Source organism: Ixodes scapularis, unplaced genomic scaffold, assembly GCF_016920785.2.
Source record: "Ixodes scapularis isolate PalLabHiFi unplaced genomic scaffold, ASM1692078v2 PGA_scaffold1__304_contigs__length_218370807, whole genome shotgun sequence".
NCBI lineage: Eukaryota > Metazoa > Arthropoda > Arachnida > Ixodida > Ixodidae > Ixodes > Ixodes scapularis.
Genome location: NW_024609846.1, coordinates 110,277,741 through 110,298,291, shown reverse-complemented (window position 1 = coordinate 110,298,291; position 20,551 = coordinate 110,277,741). Strand labels below are relative to the sequence as shown.

Here is a 20,551-nt window from a genome sequence, read left to right as displayed (position 1 = left end):
CACTCCAGTTTTGCTATTCTTCCCAAAGCCTATTTTGTAAAAATTAACTTATAAAATGTTGAATAAAATATGTGTTCATTTTCCTTACTTGAACTGTAAAGCCCCACTGTCCCGTGGGTGGACATCCATTTTTACAGAGCCTGCAAACTAACACCGTAAAAAAAAAAAAAAAAAAAAGAAAAAGCTCAAACTGAACCGTAACGAAGCAGTTAATGCGCGTGTGGTTGAAGCACAAATCATTGCTTCAACCATGCACGTGCCTGCAAACTTTGTTTAAAAATTTAATTACCACTGCCCTTGGAGTTGTGTGGCTCATGCCGAGAAAAAGCCTCTCCAGAGTGACGAGCATGTTGAAGGCCTTCCGTTCATATTGTATACTGAACAACCAATAGGCTGCCAACAACACACACAGCCCCTCCTCGGCATTTGGAACGGAGAACAACCTCTCACGATCAACAACCAGGTGAAAGAAGTCTGCATCCTCTAAGTCTTGCCCGCTGTACAGGACACACGGTGTCGGTGGGATGTTTTCATCCTGCGTTAGGTAAAAGGAAAAGGCACAACATATTTTAATGTAGAAGGCCAAAACATGTTTGCTCTTGTCAACTGCTATTATTCACTCCAGTTCAGGCCATGAGCATTGCTTATGTTTAAATAAGTAACCGGCATCTGCAACAATGTAAAATGAATGAGGAATTACAATTGGGGAAACATCACGACATGAAAATATTGCGATATAAGCTTAGAGATATATTTTAGTATCTCTATTTCAGTATGAAGATGCATTTGTGAAACCTATTTGCATTTCAATAGTGAGATACTTTTCCGATGCATTATGATACGCTGCTAGACTTATTTATTGTTGGAAATGAGTACAGGTCTGGATATAAAAAAAATAAAAGTCACGCCAAAAATCTGACGCATCACTGGTTCGTTTTCACCATGAGAGTGATTTTTTGCTTTGCTATCACATCTCACTTTTACAGTGGCCTGGTTTCTTTATGCGGACAGCAGCCTTCCTGTGTACATTTGAGGTTATTGTTTGGATAAGAGGACACCAACAAATGCACAGATGAGAAACAATACGTGCAGAAGGAAGAGAAGACAAAAAGCAGGGATGTTTGCGCAGACGCGCTTTGTCAGGCAGTGTCATCGGTCGTCAGCGCTCATTGGGTGCAATAATGGGTTCTTATCGGTATCAGCGAACATAGCCAAGGGCAGACAAGTTTCAAGGAGAAAAAAGGGGGCAAACACCGACAGAAGGCAGGCAGCTCAGGTGCTACAATCTATGTCTGCCACGGACGCACCCTGCTTACCTCGCCACCCCGCATTTATGAACCGTACAGGGCTACCGACTGACCATAACGGTACATGCTATTATTTGTTCGTTGGCCAATGTTAATTTTTTTGCTTCCTCCTCTACACTAAAAAAACCCAAAGATGAAGGTTCCAGAAAACAGCAAACATAACAATGTCTCGTATGTAGTTGTATAAATTAATTTTCACGAGCTACATTTACATTTTATGTGCAGTCGCTGGCCATATCTCTCCCGTCCGAACACCAACCGGAGCAGTGAAAATCCAGCATGAGGCACGTTGAGCATGGCTGTGTTTTGGAAGCCAGACTATTAGGTTTTTGGCGTTTCAGCCATTGTACCCGAAACTTGGTTCGCCTCAAATTTTTACTTTATATCTCTGTAATTTAGGTGGCCATTATCTCTTGAGCGTTACAGAAGTATTTGGGGCCTGGTGGGCCTAATGTTTGGGACACCCCATTAACAAAAGGGGCCAGGTGAACAAGCTGCTATTGAACTGTTGGAAGCCAGTTAACACGCTACACTGTCTCTGTATTGAAACCCCTAGAAAGATCAGCATGCCTGCCGCCTTCCAGCCTTCATTGGTTTTTCAGGACTTGTATTCATGTGCATTTCACATGTTTGTTTCCTTTGACATCAACATGGTCACTAATATGTATTCAGAAGGCTCCAATTCTAGCCCCTGCGGGCACTATGAAAAAACATACCGTGAAAACAAAAAAAAAACGAACACTCTACCCACAAAAAACAACAAAAAAACCTCTTTAGTTAGCATTTATTTAACCCTGCTACATTGAAGGTAGGCTGGAACTTTGTTCTTGCTAGCATCAACTTTCGCAAAAATATAGTGAAATAACTTACATCTTCTTGCACGAACATTAGGGGCAGTGATGTTGACTCCTTGACGTTCAGTGCCAAAATGCGCAGAGTTGCAACAGTCAGGATGTCTGAAAAACACCAACAACATTTGTGCAAGATATCAAATACATTTTTGTACTCTTCGTTGCACGTGTCCTGGACGGTTTCAGAAAAAAAATGTATGCATTGTTCTGCTTATCTTCCAGTAGGATCAGTGACAATGAGGGAACTTCAGACAAATACTAAGATGTTCACTTGGCCAAGCCTGTCCCCACTAAAAGAAAAGAAGGCAACACACCAGAACGACCTAAATGGGTGCAACATAATATTATAGATAAGCCATTGGACATGTCACCAAATGGTATGAAACAATTCAAATCACCACGGGGAAATAACCTTGGGAGTATGATACAAACTCCCAAAGTTATTCCCCATACACTGGTGTGCAGCCCAAATGTCTGTCCTCTACGGCCCTCCACCACGCTGCCTGCACCTTGGCAGAGGGTTCTCCTCTGCCAAGGCGCTGCGCATGTACAGCTGCAGCAGAAAAAGATTAGCACGAGCGACCAACGACCAGAGCGGCAAAATTGCAGCACGTAGCACTATTGTTTCCGAGCGCGCTGATAGCGAGAGTGCCAGTCACGTTCCATCTTTCAATACAGGGGAGGCCAGCACAAAGCAGCCCACCCTAAAGGCCGCATTTTGAAAGCTATAGTTTCGCTTACTTCTCAGCCGAGCAATGCGCCAACGTGGTTGCACACATAAACTCGGTTATTTTTTTTACAGTGGAGCTGTTAGCGGCTAGTTTCCCCAGGGTCGTGTCAGTCCTCAAATAACCCGATGACACAGAACTCTGGACAGCTACCGCCATATATAGGAGACGGCAGCAACCATCATAGATGGCCGCAACCTTTCCACTCTGGCTTGCCGACTAGCGATCGGCCATTACTTCATTCCCACCATAGTGCAGCTCCGCTAGTCTTCCTTCCTCAACAAAAGAGAAAGACTGAAAGTTTTTTGTTTGTTTTTTTACTATCTTTTCCCATGCATGCATTGAATGGTGGTATTTTATCGCTTGGTCGAAAAGCCTCCCTTGCGCAGCGGTTTTCTTACTGTACTCACGCCGTGTCCTGAGCCTCCCCAGATACATGTGCGGTGCTGCTTGCAGTGTAAGTAGGACATGCTCCTGGCAGTCGATCGCCTTCTTTGTGGCCAACAGAACGATCTTGTCAATCCCTTTTGCGACTTTGTCGGCCAGGTTCATCTTCGTGAGCCTCTCGAAATCTTTAGCGAACTTCACAAAAGAAAATATAAAAATTGAAAGTTCAGGAAATATGCCACGGCATTTCTTTAATAAAATTTACAAAGAAATTGGCACTTGTTCATTAATTTAAATAAGGGAAACAAGAAACAACGCCTAAATTCAGATTTTACTGGCACTACCATTTACCGAGTCTAGGCCAACTCACCGAAAGCCAACTCATCGACGGTAAACTCGTCAGCAGCCCATTTGTCGAATAGGCCGAATCGTCATAAGGCAAATCGTCGAAGAAAAATTAGTCGAAGACGCCAACTGGTCGCCGCTGTTTCAAAGCCATAATATATAATTTTGTCCTGAAATGTTAAAGCAAATCCTGCCCTATAGTAATGCGTAATATCGCCGTATCGTAATAAACATCCAGTGCGCTCTTTCTTGTCGAAGATAACAACTTGCAGCTTTCTCCACTTTCACGGTGCAGTGGGGGACAGTTACTACGTCGCGTGTGCATCACTGTGGCACGTGTGAGTTTGCTTGGCCTACCCGTCCACGCTGCTTCGCGGCAACAGTCCGCAGCGGCTCATTACAAAAAGTAATAAAGAAAACTAGCAAAAGGACAATCCCGAAATTTACATTTCTAAACTTGTCTCAAGGTACTGTCCTAAAACCTAAAAAGACCGCTGTCCCTAGTCCAAACACAAATAAAAATTTAGATCAAAAGATAACAAGGAACCATGAACTTTTACCTGGGACCGTCATTTAACCCATTCGAGGAATCGGCCTCGAATGGGTTAAATGACAGTCCCAGGTTGCCTTTCGACAAGTTGCCTTTTGATGAATTGTCCTACAACAAATTGGCCTATACTACGAATTGACTGTCGATGAGTCGGCTTTCAGCGAGTTGGCCGAATCCCCCATTTACCACAACTTGAAGGTGTGGGAAGGGCTTTAGGAACAAACATACGAACACACAATACGCAAGTTTCTTTTTTTAGTAACATTATTTTTTTTAACTTCCCTTTGCTTCTGAAGTTCTTAATATGTCTATTGACTTGCCAAGCAAGTCTTGCAAGAGTGCAGAGAAATAATTGGTACTACAGACATCACGCTGATGAAATATCAAACCTTCTTCTTCACATGCAATCTCTTACTCTTTTCTTTCGGACCCTCGAGTCCTTTTCATGCAGTATGGCATAGAGTTGATAGGATCTCCAAACCTGGCCTGTGAACCATAGCTTCCAACTAAGTCGTTGGTCGCTGCATTAGCTAGGATGTTGCTAACACTCAACAGGCTCCCTCGCTTGGCTGCTCTGCCTTGAAATCGCATTGCCTTGTCGCCTGTCTCCTCTTAATCCGGTTTTTCATTTCCATTACCTATTTTTATCTGTACCACTGTATTTTTTATTGCTTATAAATGTTTCTATTCTCTTCTGCACACGCCGCTTCGCGTGTCGTTCCGCGGGTGAGTACTACCATTGCTACTGATTCCTATCGTGCTGTTAGCTGTTCATTTTTGGTTCATTTGACCCAGGTGTAGTCGAGAGGAGCCGTTTATGAACACCCGCACCCATGTCATAGGGGTAGGCAGAGCTCTGAATCAACAATCACGACGCGAGAGCCGAGTGCGGTGCGAGTCAACAAAGCGAGTGCAGGTGGCTCAATCGCACTCGGCTCTCGCGTCGCTTAGTTGACTGGCACTGTAGCATGTGCCTTCAATACCGCTTACTTGAGTAAGATACAGCCCGCCGCTTTGCTGTCACGAATCATTTGTCTGAATGCCTGCGAAACCGTAACACTGTTCGGCATGTCCAACTTTGCAGCGCCTCACAACTGCACGCAGTTGTCTTCACCCAAACGCTTCGCAGGACGCTGTCTTTTGGGAAGCAGTGCCAGGAAACATGCCGTCCGCCGGCAGTACTGTTTGTACAGCCTGGCACACAGCAAACTGTACTATGAGGGCATGTTACTGCTGAAGGTGACCTAAAGAAATAAAATACCTTGAGCTGACATCTTGACTAGAGAAATAAAATTATCGAAGGAACTACGAGTTTCAAGATGACTGCCTGGGAGACAGCACACCTCTGCACTTGAAAAGGGGTGCTTTTAACTGACAACCGCTTAGCAAGTAGTTTAAGAAGGCATACTATAAGCGCACACAAGCCGCGATGTTGGGCCGCCCGGCGCTTGCGAAGGGCTCGCGCCGCTGAGCGCAGTTTGTCAGGCACCGCAGCGTTGGATATGACAAACGGTGCTACGGCTTTGCAGGCATTCGGACAAATGATTCGCGGCAACTTATCTCTGCACTTGAAAAAGGGCGTTGGCAAATGACAACCGCTTAAAAGAAAGATTATGAAGGCATGCCATAGGCACATTCAAGCCGCGACATTGAGCCGTCGGCATTTGCAAAGGGATCGCACCGCAGCGCGCAGTTGTCAAACGCCACAGCGTTGCATATGCCTCAGCTTTGCAAACATTCGGACAAATGGTTCGCAGCGACAAAGCAGCTTGCTGTATCTTGGTCAAGCAAGCGGCACCCGAAGGCATACGCTGCACTGCGAGTCAACGGAGCAGGCGCGGGCGGCTAAATCACAGCGCACTCTGCTCTCGCGTCGCAATTCTTGATTTAGAGTCTGCCTACCCCTATGACATCTGCGTGGGTGTTCATAAACGGCTCCTCACGACTGCACGCGGGTCAAGTGAACCAAAATGAACAGCTAACAGCACGACAGGAACCAGTAGCAACGATAACACTCACCCGGAGAACGACACGCGAAGCGGCCTGTTGTTCGTCAGCACTCCCGTCGAAAAAGGCATAATAAAGACAGAAACTATATATATGCAAAAAATACTGCGCACAGAAGAAAATAGAAACACTTAGAACCAATAAATATACACTTGAACATATAAAAATAGGTAATGAAATCAAAAAACAAGATTATGAGGAGACGAGCGACGAGGCAATGCGATCTCAAGGCAGAGTGGCCAGGCCAGGGACAGTCTCTCCCACAATTCCTCGCGCGCGGGCCAGGGCGCTTGGGGGATTTCGCAAAAGGGCTATTGAACGAGGAAATGCACAGAATGCGTCCGGTTCTCTGTGCAACTTTTTTTTTCCTCAATAATCTTATTAACAGCTTTTTAGAAGTCACAAAAAAAGGGTTTCATCTTTTTGCTATTTTTAATATTGACTGTGTGCCTTCAATGACCCACGACTTTGATTAAATTTGGTGGTTGTGTCTAAACCTTAGAAAACAGCCCGTGATCACAAAGAGAGAGAGCGCAACTCGAACCGGCCAGTTCTCGTGGCGGTCCTCGGGCGGAAAGAAACTGAATTTTGAGCCTCAAATTCTGTTCTGGGCAGTTGGGTTCTCATAAGCCATGTACAACTAAAAACATCGGCGAGCATAAACACCCTGTCAGTGTCCCTTCAATAAGAGTTTCTGTATTCAAACAAGAGTACAAAAAAAAAGTCAACAACACCTTCGTATTCAATAAAGCGGAAGAGTAGCAGCAATGACTCACTCGCTGAGAGTCCATCAGGTATGGGTACCTTGTCCTAACAGCATCAATGCCCATTTGTGCCATGTCAGAGAGCCTCTTCCTCGCAGTGAGAGTCATCCTTTCATGGATTCCTTTTTCATCAGGAGCTGCCTTTCGTCCTTCTCGTATAAGCCATTCCTCATGGGCGATCAGGCTGGCTTCGTCCTCTCCAGCCAAAGCCGAAGCAGTGATGTTCTTGAGAGGCATGATCGAAAGGGCGCGATTTAGACATGAATATTCATTAACAGAAGGACAACAACTGACTACCTTTTTAGTGCTTGATGCTCTTAGCATGCCAAAATTTCTGATAAGGTAAAATTGAATTCAATCATTTGACCTAACATTGCCCAAGGCATTACCCTACGGGAGCACAAACAGTAGAAAACACACAATATAAAAAAGGAAACAGTCCAGATAAAAATATATAACATATTTCCTTGCACCTTGCTCAATAAATGCACCCCCAACTTTGTATCACGAGGTGGGAACGTTCAAATTTTTTTATGCGCCACTTTGAGCGATAAACAGCTAGACGATCATGGGAAGGAACGACCTCCATCTCCAGGTGGCCAAGCCAAGCCGGGGTCGTGGGAAGAAATGAACCTTCCGCCATTTTGCAATAAGCTTTTTTCCGAATCGGGGCGGCCCCTGGTGAGGAGATGCCAAGAAATGAATTCCGGGTACTAGCGGGCCATTTAGTTCCGGCTTCAGATATTTGCCATGATTATTGTGTCATAATGGAACTCGCTACTTCATTTTCACAACTGAGACATCCCACAAGTGTAAAATACCATAAATGTCGCCAAGCAATTAAAAAAACACTGGCCACTATTTTATTGGTTTCGAGCATGCCAGGTTTTAAGCAAAAAAATTGCAGGTGCCTTGGTTGATGTTTTACGCGAGAGAAACTTCAGCATACTTGCGATTGCACATGTTTCGTCGCGCAAGCAGAGACAACGCCTGTTCGACTGAAACCATGTCACTCAGCTTCGCAGCCAACTGTTCCGAGCGTGCAACGCATGCAATGTTGCATGGCAGGATTTTTGAAAGTTGCCTATAGACCTTTCAAGCGGCAGTCTCGAACGAAGCGATTTACAGCAGGCATCCCTGGTTTTGAGAGGATAAGTCAGTGTTGCCAGACTGCGCTGAGCTGTGGAGTTTCTCGTCAGTGGGCTGTGGCAGCCTGCGTGGGCACACTTTCGGACGCTGGTGGAGGCTAAATTGCCGTGTTCTATTTTTCTTTTGTATTCTATGGCAAATAGAATTTCCCGGGGTTTTTAAGAATGCTCTGTACTATTTTTGAGAACAAAAACAAAGCAACGAAAGCTGTTTTGGTGAGTCCGTGAGCGACAGAACGAATGCAACTGGGATGTTTGTTTTATTTTATGTTGGTCTTTTTACGGCACCATACACTCCGCCTTGTCAATCTACAAAGATCTTAACCGTCAAAAATATTTGACCGCACAGGATATTCAAACTGCATAGATTTACTCGCCCACAAAATGAAATTCAACGAGTCTCATCAATCGAACAACATATATTGTACGTACCCCACAATGCCGCGTTATCCGAACAGGATTTGAGAAAGGTCTCAAATAACACAGCATATCCAATAAACAGTGTCGACGATAGTAACTTCACGACGATCAGACGGAATCCGGCGTGTTTTGGGCACATGTAGAAGAGAGCTGCTTTTTTGCACAGCTTCAAAGCAAACACTCCGGACCCGACCCTATCAGCTATTTCTCGCGAAGACTCGGAACACAAGTCGGGAAGGCTTTCTGGAGATTATCTCAACGGAAATAATCCTTCAAGAATGTCGAACTGCCTCCGTCACGACTCGCGAGTTGCTTGACGTTCACTCTCTTCGTTTGTTTCCTGCGAAGGCCGAGCAGGCTGTGAGCCCTGGTATTCCCTGGTTCTCACAGTGCATGATAGCACACAAAGGGTAAGCATCCTAAACAGGCAAATAAAGTAAAAATTTCCAAGAAAAGTTGGCGAACTCTGAATGCACAATGCAGCTGGGGAGTCATGCTGACCGGGTTTCCACAGCTCAGGCAGGTGGCAGAAATTTATGGCTGGTAGGGGCCGCTTGGTTCGCAAAATGGCGGCGGCCAGAGAGCTTTTTCTGCAAATGTCTATAGCTTATGGTTGCCCCAACAGCACGATCGTGGGGTTTCCACGATGGTTTCATACATTAGCTAACATGCGGTTTGAAGATTAAGGTTTTCAAGTATGCTACTGAACATGGCCGTCGCACAACAGGAAGAAATTGTAGTGTTAACGAAGTCTTGAAGATTGCTCATGTGCAAAGCTCTTTGGCGATGTGCAAGGAGCTTTACGTGCCAGTGATCTCGAAAACCATAGTGCGACAAGGGTAGTACTCTTTCTGCTCATTAGAGTGCTGCATGTTCTCAGATCTTATGGACATTGTGAGACAAGGACCCAAGAAGAAGGACGATTGCAGGAGGCTCCACTGGTTCCAAATCACTGATTGACACTTAATGGAAGCTCGCCTGGGATCTTGAGAGCTTCCAGGTGAGCTCCAATCTCAGGTGAGCTTCCAGTGAGTGCCAACCATCGAATCGGAATGAATCGAGCTCCCTGCCATCATCATCTTTCCGAATCCTTTCCACTCGAAAGCATTTCATGCTTCCACCTACTCGCGGAGACGGGATAAACCATTGTAGTTTTCCCGATTCGCGTTATCTGATTGATGGAAGCGTTTCGTTGATTTCTAAGGCAGACACTGATGAGTAGAAAGAAAACCATGCGTAGATAACAATTTGATCATCCACTATGCAGACACGATATCCGCATCCGAACCACATCAGCAATTTTTGATCTTCCAAGTTTATCCCGGAAAGTTTAAACATTGCCCCTCACCAGCTTAATCTTTTTTTGCCGCTTCAGCTGTGTGGCTGCACCTCCATCATTTGGTCTTTTTGATCCAAATTTTGCACGGTTTTCAGCAACCCGGACGTCGTCTGAAAGGCGACGTCTTTCATTTTTGAACTTGTACCGCAGTGCTACTCTCCACGAGTCCTGTAAAATAAAGAAATACCACAGCTTGAACAACTATCTAAATTTAAATTTAGGTCCAGCCATAGCATTTTTGCTGCGATATCAGTTATTGGGAGCCTACCAAGGGAATCGTTCCTGCGCCAAGGAATGAAATTATGGCGTCCAGCTATACTCTTTTCACCTTTGAGCTGGGGAGAGCTTTCTTTTTCACTAAAGCACCAAGGTAAAGGAACAAACGCGACTGACCCGTTTCCCACCCCAACACAGACAACTATTTTTGGAGATGACCGAGGATTCTATGCGGATTATCTCTGGGAGGGGGGAGAAGAATATTTGCAAAATCGCGTTGAGGGCAGTTCGACGTCCATCACTTCCTTCGTTTCCCATGAATGTCGAGCAGAAAAGCTTGAATGGCAGGCACTTACCAGTCTTATATATCACAATGGAAGATAACACAGAAAGGGTATGCAGCACTCATAAAAAAAATTAAGTGGGAACTTTCAAGAGGGGCGAGAAAACGTTGAATGCAAAACCGCCAAAACAGGTAGAGAACCGCACTGAGCGGGTGTTCACAGTCCAAGAGGGTGGCAGAAAATTTCTAGCTGATAGAGGGCCAGCTGCATCAGCATCAGCAACATGGCGGCGGCCTAGGAGCGTTTTTTGGAAAGATGTATAGAAGCACCAATGCTAAGAATTGATCGCAGCTATTATTATAAACGTGCAAAAGAAATGTGCTTACTGATCCAGTTCCTATAACATCTTGGAGCTGAGGGTACTTGTCAGTTAGTAGCTGAGTGACCTTGGAGTAAAAGTGCTGAGATGGGAACCTGCAGAAAAGTCGTGCCCATTCTTATGGCTCAACAATCTCTAATATTATAACCCACATTGTGAATCAATAGGTCCCGTATGCAGACTGAGCCTACGCGAGGAAGATGCAAGGTATTGTTCAGATGGTACACAGTGCATCAATGTTTTAAACATGCCAATGACCCCCAATCGATTATAACTAGTCGCACCAAATTTTCAGATATTTAAAAAAAAAAAAGGAATATCTACACATTTTCCGCTTAGCAAATTCTTGTAATATGAATTTCGACAAAGAGACATGTTGTCCTATTGAAGGAAAACGAGCAAGTTACTTAAAGCTTCCATTAATTTTACACACCAGCAACACATACACCTGTAAATACAGCGAGGGCATGGATTGCTTCTAGCAAATGACAAGAAGTGACCTAACTAACCAAACATTTCTCTAGCCTGAACTGACTAATTTCATTTTTGGCGCAGCGGTCTCGACCAAGAAGCCTAAAATTCAGCACAAAGATGCACTTGTGAAACAACGCAAATAAGCCATCAATCTACTATGTTTACCACTGCACAAAATTTGGCAAGATAAGGACCAGAAAGAAGCAACCTAGCTTTTTTTCCGAATTACTTTTTTTTTTTTGTATACAAGGAGGGTTAGAGGGATTAAACCCACTTCAAATATATTGCAAAAATCAGTTTCACCTGCTTCGATACTGTGATTTAAGACATAGGTTTAGCTGGATACAGAAAGATACAGCAAGACAAAGGTTGACCGGTGCCCACAAAGAAGTCACCCATGAAAGGAACTGGAAATGATGAAGCTAGGAATAAGTCCGAATTTTGAGACCACCTTACTTACACTGTTATGTTCACCATTGCACGAAAGAGGAGCTCCACAATCTTTCGGAATGATGAAGATGTCAGAGGTTTGCCAGAGATGATCGTATCATGGAGAGCTCCAAGCTTGGGGAAAATGAAGGTGTTCCCATCGTCGTCTGAACACGAAGGCCTAAAAATAGTGCAATTATTTTATAAGAAAATGATTATTAAAAAAAAAAGAAAAAAAATGTTGCTATGTAGAAGCATATAAAAAAAAAACAAAAAAACAGAAATACAATAAATATGTTATAGGCGTCTCACATGCTTTTTCTCAACCTCATTTTAAAGCGATAGCTGTTATGGGCTCTTCACCCCCCTTTGAAATGATGGTGTAGAGAAACCGTCGTCGATATTGATGAATGCTCTAAAACATTTGTTACACTTTGCCGCTGCCAGGGATCGAACTATGGGCCTACTGTGTGTGAGCCAAGTGCTTTACCACCTGAGCTATCAGCTCTGTGTTCCCTGAATAAACTGCATGTGGTGAGGACACATGCGTGTATCAGTCTTGTGAAGCGCCCGTGTTCCTCCCAGGCACTTAGCCAGGGTCTTGTTTCGGAAGAGGGAGGGAGGGAGGGAGGGAGGGAGGGAGGGGGGGGGGGGGCAGAGGCCAAATGCTGTATGAGGGGGAGGAGGGAGAGGAGGCCCCAGCAAAATGGAAGATATTGGGGGGGGGGGGGGAGAGGGGGCCGGGCCCCATGGGCCCCCCTGGATACGTGCCTGGTTCCTCCATTGCCCAGGGAACGCAGCAGAACACAATGGTCCATGTACGTGAGATGCGTCAAAGAAGTAGATGAAACAAAACGGCACCGCGCAGGTAAAGCTACTAGCCGACATGTGATCCAAGCAAACAATAAATAAAAAGACGCGAACCAAAATGGCTAGATGTCACCACCCTAAGCAAAGCGCACATGTACGGTAGGCACCCGGTGAGACGCTAGTGCAGCTGGTATGAGCGTTTCCATTGATGCCACTTTGTCCGCCGTTCTATAGTGACAGCGGAATAGAAGCATTTCGAGGCTGCCTTGTATCACAACATAGCCTCTATAGTCGCAACCATTAAAACACACTTACAGCTCAAAGGGCTCGATGCCTACCAATGGTACATCTGGAGAGGAGTCATCTGGAGAAGTTTCATCTGGCAAGCTCTCTCTTTGGGCGGTTTCACAGTTTTCAGTGCGCACCGTCTCCAATGAAGCCTCCTCCTAAAACGAAAGGAAATCCCTGCAGTGTAAAGTTACTGGATTTGTGTTAAGGACCCCAGCAGGCTGTTTTAATGATATAACGGTTTGTACTTTACATGCTATAAGTAAGGTTTGGTGTATTTATTACTAATAAATGCCGCTAGATGCTCGCCGTTTCAGGAATTCAGTATAAATCGTAATGTACAAAATTTTCATATGCACACATGAAAGAATAAAAAACGCAGTGGACAAGAACAAACCAAGATATCTTTCCAGAGGTCCTATTTCGGCCCTGTCCACCTTCCGTTTCTTATCCTTTCGTGTGTGGATATGAACCTTCACCAATACGCTCGTCTTCAATAATACAGAAATTCGGCACCGTATTCTTGGTTCGTGGCTCATAATCTGAGCCCGAATTTGAAGCTTAAGCTCTTCGGTAGATGCAAACATGCACAGCATGCAATTTCACATAGTGTCAAACAGAGATGCTGTTCAATGCTAAGAATAATATGCGGAGTACAGTGCAACACCGTCCAGTAGAGCATGCAAGCCATATCACTTTGAAAAAGACATGGCCCTGACTGGCCCCCTCCTTCTAATGCAACACTCAAACTGCTCTGGTATCCAGTACTAACACGAAACAAAGTTTATCTAACGAGGACCTCGATACATACATTAGCAAGCGATATAAGCAGGAAAGCATGAGTGACGACCAGGCTGTGGCCAGTCACTTGCTGCGGCTATGTGGTCTGCGCAGCCCGGTCACCGCTTGCATATTCCAGCTCACACCACCAGCAACTGTACTTGCATATACAATACGAGCACATAGCCCCAAATCCTCAGTTTTGCTGGGACCTCCTCTCCCTGCCCGCTCCTCCTCCCCCATCTATGCCATTTTGACATGGGCGGTCCCCCCCCTCGACAAAACCCTATGTGCCCGATACAATACTCTATATATAGGGTGGTCCAAGTCACCAGGATCGATCTAAAATGGACCATAAAAACAGGCGCCTGCACGTAGCAATCTAAACCTTTCGTCAAAGATCTATTTCACGGGTCAATTTTTTTTGTAAAATTACAAAAAATAGGACCAAGAAAATTGCCAGGGTTAACGGCAGGCAACGACCCAGACGACCAAGCCCAGTAGCAGGGCGTGTTTGGCGATCGTATTCATAGATGGCATCGGGAGCAGCGTCCGACGGTGCAGCCGACCAGCTAAAGCTAGCAGACGACACGTTGGCAGCAAAAGCGCTGTCGTTATGCAGACACATTTTTTTTTACTTTAAGTTCTGCTTTTATTGCCCGCATTTATTTTTTAACCGAAGGTACATTTGAAAAAGATTATCTTCATTTTATAAAACCTTGGTCGCAAGCCGTCGCAGTAAGGAGGTAGCCCATCAATCTATACGAACGCCAAACACACCTTGCTACTAGACCCCTGTCGTCTGCGTCACTGTCCGCCGTAGACCCTGGCAAGTTTCTTGGCCTTATTTTTTACAGAAAGAGAGCTACGCTTTCTAATTTTACAAAAGGAAAGCGACATGTGAAATACACCTCTGACAAAAAGTCTAGATTGCTACGTGCAGGTGTCGATTTCTATGATCCATTTTATATCGATCCTGGTGACTTGGACCACCCTATACTTTGGTCTACGTGCTTGAGTGCAGGCGAACAATCACACTGAACTTCTCATCAGTTCCCTTATCTCTCAAGGTGCTTCTTTACAAAACGCTCGTGCGCTCTAAGCTGGAATATGCCTCTTGAATTGGGAACCCTGGCATTAACGTGTTGATATTGGCTTTTGAAGCAATTCAGAACAGATCTGTTTGTTTCATCCTTGCTAATTATCACTGCACTGCCAGTGTAACATCAATGAAAATAAGTTTGAACCTACCTAACCTTGCATTACGTGGAAATCTTAACAGTGTGTCTGTTCCACAAAATTTATTACTATAATCCTCTGCTATGTGACAAGTTACTGACACCTCTTTACATATCATAATTTCTTGACCATCCACAGATGGGCATTCCTCAATGTAACACTACAACTTTTTATAATTTATTTATACCTCAGACGACGGTCTTATGGAATCACCTTCCAGCATCTGTGGCATCCATATCCGATTCCATCGCTTCTAAACGATGCCTTAACAGTGTTAACTTTTAGCATTTCATTATTATGTATTTTTTTCATTCTTAAGATTGTCGTTTGTTTGCTTTTGATTGTTGTTTGTTTGCTTTTGATGTCTCCTTGTAACACACTCCCCTCTGCAATGTCCTCAGGCCCTGAGTAGGGTGACCATATTCCTCAAGGTAGAAAACGGGACATCCCAGCGGTAAAGGGGGGGGGGGGGGGTACTAAAGTTTGAGAAAAAATGTAATTAAATTCTACATGCGTGCTATTCCTACATGATTCTACATCCGTGCTATATCCAGTAACTAAAAAAAAATATTTCTACCGTCCTCGCGAAAGAAAAAGTGTTTGTGGGCAAGAACAGTCCTAAATTTTACTCTCTGGGTAAATATTGTAAAGTACCTACGGTTAGTTTTGTAAAATATACTTGCAACGAATAGGCATAGTTGCAGTTTGCTTCTACTCGCTTGGTGCCAATTTTGAAACTATGTACTTCTGCGAAAACGGGACATGATTCTATATTGGGATAAAAAGACGGGACGGCAGAAATGGACCTGAAAAACGGGACTGTCCCGGCCAAAACGGGACGTCTGGTCACCCTAGCCCTGAGGGTCTGAAGATGAAGATGCTCAGGAGCATCTTCAACTTCCTTCATCAGTAAACAGAAGTCCGCCATTAGTGTAGCACATATGGCGTTTTCAGATGATGATGATAGTGATCAAAGTGGCCAGACTGAATTCCGGAAAGGGTCTATTGTAGTTTTAAAGGTGGTCATTAATAAAAGCCAACCCAATTGACACGGTTCCCGAAAAAGCAACAGGCTTTGAGATATTCATCTGTTAATTTTTCCTTTTTTTGCTTAACTCAAAACCACACGCTGAAAGGTGCACCTGATTATGATGCAAAAAAAAAAGTGACGCCCGTGTTTCATGCCCTTCGCCACTATCTCGACAGACAGCGTGTCTGCTGGAGGCGCCGGCGTCACACTTGCTGGATAGTGACGGACGTACAGAAGTGACAGGACGCTTTTCTACCAATCATAATCAGGCACCAAGCTCCACAAACATACAGTGAAGGCGGCATTAACATAGCTATCACCATTAAAAAATTTTTAAAAAATAAAAAATTAAAAAAACGCTCGTATAGACACAGCCTATCACAGTTGTGATTATATTCCTAGTAATAAACCGTTTCTTTTTTTTTTTTTTCATTAATGCTTGATATACCTTGAACTTGTTGCAAAACCAAATACCTGAGTGGAAGATGAGCCTGGCCCACCCTCTGGGACAGTTACAATGGGCAGGAGAGTGATTTTAGCCATGTCATGTATTTCGTCGTCCGCAGCAAGGTCAGTGTATTCTTCAAATACCAAATCCAGCATCTGTAAAATGTATGCGCATGGACTAGCTTCACATATATCTAACCCAAAAATATTTTTATATAGTTAGTAAATCAGCTCCAGAGGCACTTAGCTTCTTTTCAGTTCTCATATGTGCTGGCTCAAATCAGTCCTATTCAATGAAGAGTAAAGGCTATAGGCACGAGCTCGTGCACGTTGACCGGAAATGGCCATACGCACGACGTGGAGAGCTTACTGTAAATATTGTCAAATGCCCTACAAAAAAAAAGTAAAAAAAAAAGAGGTGTCTAGCGTTACGTCCAACGCTGTGGCTAGCGTTACGTCCAGACAGAGCACTGAAATGGATATGCCTAACCTTCTCCCCCACCCTCCTCTCTCGCCCCTGTGAACCTAGGGAAGGCGGCGATTTGGACGTACGGTGTGGCTAGCGTTCCAGACGGAACGATAGCTGCTACTAGAGTTCCGTCTGGAACGCGGAGCTAGAGCTCGTGCCATTTGGGTCACCCTTTTCCGACGGCGCGTGTATCATTGGGGGGCTCGTTAACACCCCCCCCCCCCTCCCCTGCATTCACGCCGCTTCGCGGCGACAGTATGCGGCTGCTAATTACAAAACTAAGAGGGAGTTTTCGTAGACCATGTTTCGTTCACCGCTAAGCCCTCTGCAACGAAGAAGCCGCTACTGCGCCTGTGCGCCCATGCCCTTGACTGTAGAGTTCCGACATCATAGCAAGCTGCGTAGGGCATTGCGGGACGGCGAAAACGGTCTATGAAAACTCCCTATTAACCCACTTAGCCCTCCGTACACGCCGCCCAGCCAGCAACCCAAACCCGCTATGCCCTATTGCACCTCCGGCCATTTAGTTCAGCGAAGTTTCGTCGACAACATGCCTTCATGTCTTTCAGAGATAATTGTAAAAGAGAAATGTAAATACCGACAAAAAAAAAATCGAGAAGAAAAAAAAAGAAGTAAACCCACACTGCGGTTCGAACCCGGGCCCGCTGCGTGTAAGGCAGACACCTTTCCACTACACTACACCACCACTTCAGAAAGGATAAAGCCTACGGACTCCGGAGTGCACTTCAAACGGAAATGGCTATACGCACTCCGCTAGTCTCATATAAAAGGAATAGTCACAACAACTCATTCTTTTAAGCGGTGGCATAGCGTAGTGGTTAAGGTGTCAGCTTCGTACGCTAGTGGACGTGGGTTCGATCCGCGGTGGTCCCACTTTCTTTTTGTTTCGTTTTCTCAAACATTTTGTTTTGTCGAAGCATTTGGCAATATTTACTTTTTTTTTTTTTCCCCGGTGAACACTAAAAGATTCGTTGCCGACGAAACTTCGCAAAACTAAATGGTACGGGACTCCCTTTCCTGATGCGATCGGGGACAGCGGGGCTTGGGTTGCCGGCTGGACGCCGCGAAGCGGCGTGTACTGGTTACGTTTTGTAATTAGCAGCCTCACACTGTCGCCGCGAAGCGGGGGGAACGCAGGCGGGCTCCCCAGCGATACACGTGCCATTCGAAAAGGGTGACCCGAGCGGCATGAGCTCTCCGCAGAGTGCGTGTAGCCATTTCCGTCCGAAGCGCACTCCGGAGTGCGTATAGACCTTTGTCCGGAAGTGCTCTTTTTAGCCTCGACCGCAAGGAGCAAAAGCGAACAATAATCTCGAACCCAGACGCTCACGGGGAGGGGGGGCTGCGTCGGCCTGCGCCGCCGGTTCCCGTTGAGGGCTTCTTCGCTGGTGTGCCGACTGCCGTTTCGCCGGCATCGGTCCTGTTTACCGCGGTATGTGAGTATAGTGCCCGTAATGTGAGAGCCGTGTGTCCATACGCCACTTTGCCGTTGTTGGTTTTCGTCTATCCGAGCCAGAAAACATCTCGCGACGAGTTGACCGCGCCGCGAGTGACGAAGAAGAAGCAAACATGGCGACGGTTTGTGCGATTGCTTTGGTGGCTCCGGTGTTGAGTGTCTTCAACGTCCTCGTGAGAAGGTTCCCCTGCCCTTCGAAGTTATTGCAAGCACCAAGAAAGATGTGGAATCATCGTCTCAACTACAAATAAGCAGGCCTTCATGAGCAACAACCGTGCCGAGCAGGCGCTCGGCACATTTGTGTCAGGCTCACGCAGCCAGCGGCACAGTTGTGTTGGTTGTGTCGTCAGATGTTCAACAACGCCGAGGTATTTTCATTTATCATTTGGAATGGCTTCAAGAGTGGGAAATTAATCTATTTCGCGGATTGTTAACGCCGAGGCGAGTGCCCTCCGTTGCAGTGCCGTCGTCGCGCAAAGTGCAGAGAAAACCGGGTGGCGATGGCGGCGGTGCTCTTTGATCTTGCGCCGTCGGGTTCATGAAGTCCGGAGTAAACGTACGTACGTGCGTCTGCTGGATCGGTGTTTTGGACTTCCTCAAAACTCTTTCTCACGCGCATTTTCCTTGTGAAGCTTTGTAGCTCATTACACCTCATCGTCGACTGCGCTCATTTGACTACGACGGACGAGCCTGCGTGATGTGAATTTCACTGCCTAAGATTCTTGGTGTGCTGTAACGAGGGCTAATAAAATATCACCGCGAACTTCTGAACAAACGAGTCGCAGTTTCGTCTGCTATCATAACTGATCGCCTGTCACAATATTAATCAGTAGCGTTCCTAGACTCTGCCCCCACAGGCACCGTGCTTCGTTGCCCGATAGTAAGTGTCTCCTGGTACCTCGTATAATTCCAGCTCCCACTTCAAGTAAGTACCATCCTTTAGAACTGGCAATTAATAGTTTCGAACCCAGACGCTCGCAGTGTGTGTGTGTGTGTGTGTGTGGGGGGGGGGGGGGGGGGGTACGCGTGCTAACATACTCGGAGCCCTCGTTTACGCCGCTTCGCAGCGGCGGACAAGGCGCCACATTACAAAAGAAAGCTAATCCCAGCTGTCTATGTAACTAGACCCATTCGATGAAACGTCGTCGTCTCGTTTTCATTCGCTAAAACTGCGTTCGATAAAGTGAACGCCTCGCACTTGTTTCGGCTTGGCAGAGCCGCGCTGCCGCAGAAAGGCAAGCAGATCGCGAAAATCGGTCTCAAACGTGCCACGAATGTAATGGCGTACACAAGAAGCCAACACTCAAGCATTTGAAAGCTACAAGAAAGCGGTAGCGAAATATTTACTACGCAATGAACCCGGACTGAAACGCGGATGTCAAGGGTCAGCAGACACCGAGAACATCTAAGACAAGAAAGGTTTTCCCTTATTTTCCTTGATCGAGATGGATTCTCGAATGTTCACGACATCTTGCCTGTTGAAGAACGGGCTGCAGAGGCTTCTGGTGAAGACACCTTTCACGATGTGTCGGTGCATTCGGACAGCCTGCCGCATCCAGCTACCCAAAGCAACGCCGCCAACGCAGCCCTCCCCTCCCTGCCTGCCAGTTCTTTCCGCGTGGTGGCGCGAGCGTAGATAAACATGGCGGCGCCCCGGAATTGGCGCGGACACTGGTCTATAGCTTTACTCCTTCAGAAACTAGCCTTCAACATTTGCTTTATACGAGACCCAACTTGGACGTTACTTTAGTGGCGACCATCGTTCCGCCTGGACGGAACTCTAGACACTTCCTTTTGGATTACAATGTCGCTTGCTCCCGTTGCTTTCATGCGGATTGCCTCGTCGCGCGAGTGACCGAGTGACAGCGAAGCGGGTTCACCGACGCTTGCCTCGTCACTCGCCAAATCGCTTTCATGCGGTCTATACTTTACTCTTCGCGCTAAAACGTCATTTCCTCATATAACATGTACCCTTTCCAAGATAGATTCGAAGATGACGGTGGTTTAGGCGGTTAAAATCTTATCACTTCGATATTTTTTTCTGGATTAGGTGGTTCACAGCTTCGCAGTTCGGTGTCTTCTCTATCCTTCGTTTACTTAGCTTACTGTGACCTGCTACAGTTCGAGCACGGGGAAAATGTCAACAGAAACGAGGCACTTGCCTGAAACCTGACAGAAGACAGTTTGATGGAGTTCCCAAGAACGGGGCACGTAGCCACCGCATGTTTCAAAGAGTTTACCGATCCATCCTCGAGCTTGAAAGACCTGGCAGCCTTTAGGTGAGGCACGGTGACCAGACACCGCACGGGCGGCATTGTCGAACGCTGCTAAAGCCACGCGAGCAGCTAGGCGCGAAAATACTGACATTCGTTTGGCTCGTCAA

At 45.9% G+C, this 20,551-nt stretch overlaps 1 protein-coding gene across 2 annotated transcripts; it reads right to left on the bottom strand.

Annotated features, from left to right (window-relative positions):
* Window position 1: 1 nt before the first annotated feature.
* LOC120846196 (sterile alpha motif domain-containing protein 3-like) lies at window positions 2-20,551 on the bottom strand. Of its 2 annotated transcripts, XM_040217896.3 has the most exons (10): window positions 20,331-20,551; window positions 16,250-16,378; window positions 12,754-12,884; window positions 11,660-11,809; window positions 10,733-10,820; window positions 9,856-10,014; window positions 6,952-7,164; window positions 3,297-3,468; window positions 2,178-2,263; window positions 2-535 (listed from the first exon to the last, which is right to left on the bottom strand). In XM_040217896.3, the coding sequence occupies exons 1-10, from the start codon at window positions 20,481-20,483 to the stop codon at window positions 245-247; spliced, it is 1,572 nt and encodes a 523-aa protein (XP_040073830.1). In that variant the 5' UTR covers window positions 20,484-20,551; the 3' UTR covers window positions 2-244. The 2 variants fall into 2 exon arrangements, with proteins under 2 accessions (XP_040073830.1, XP_040073869.1); XM_040217935.3 differs by lacking the exon at window positions 9,856-10,014.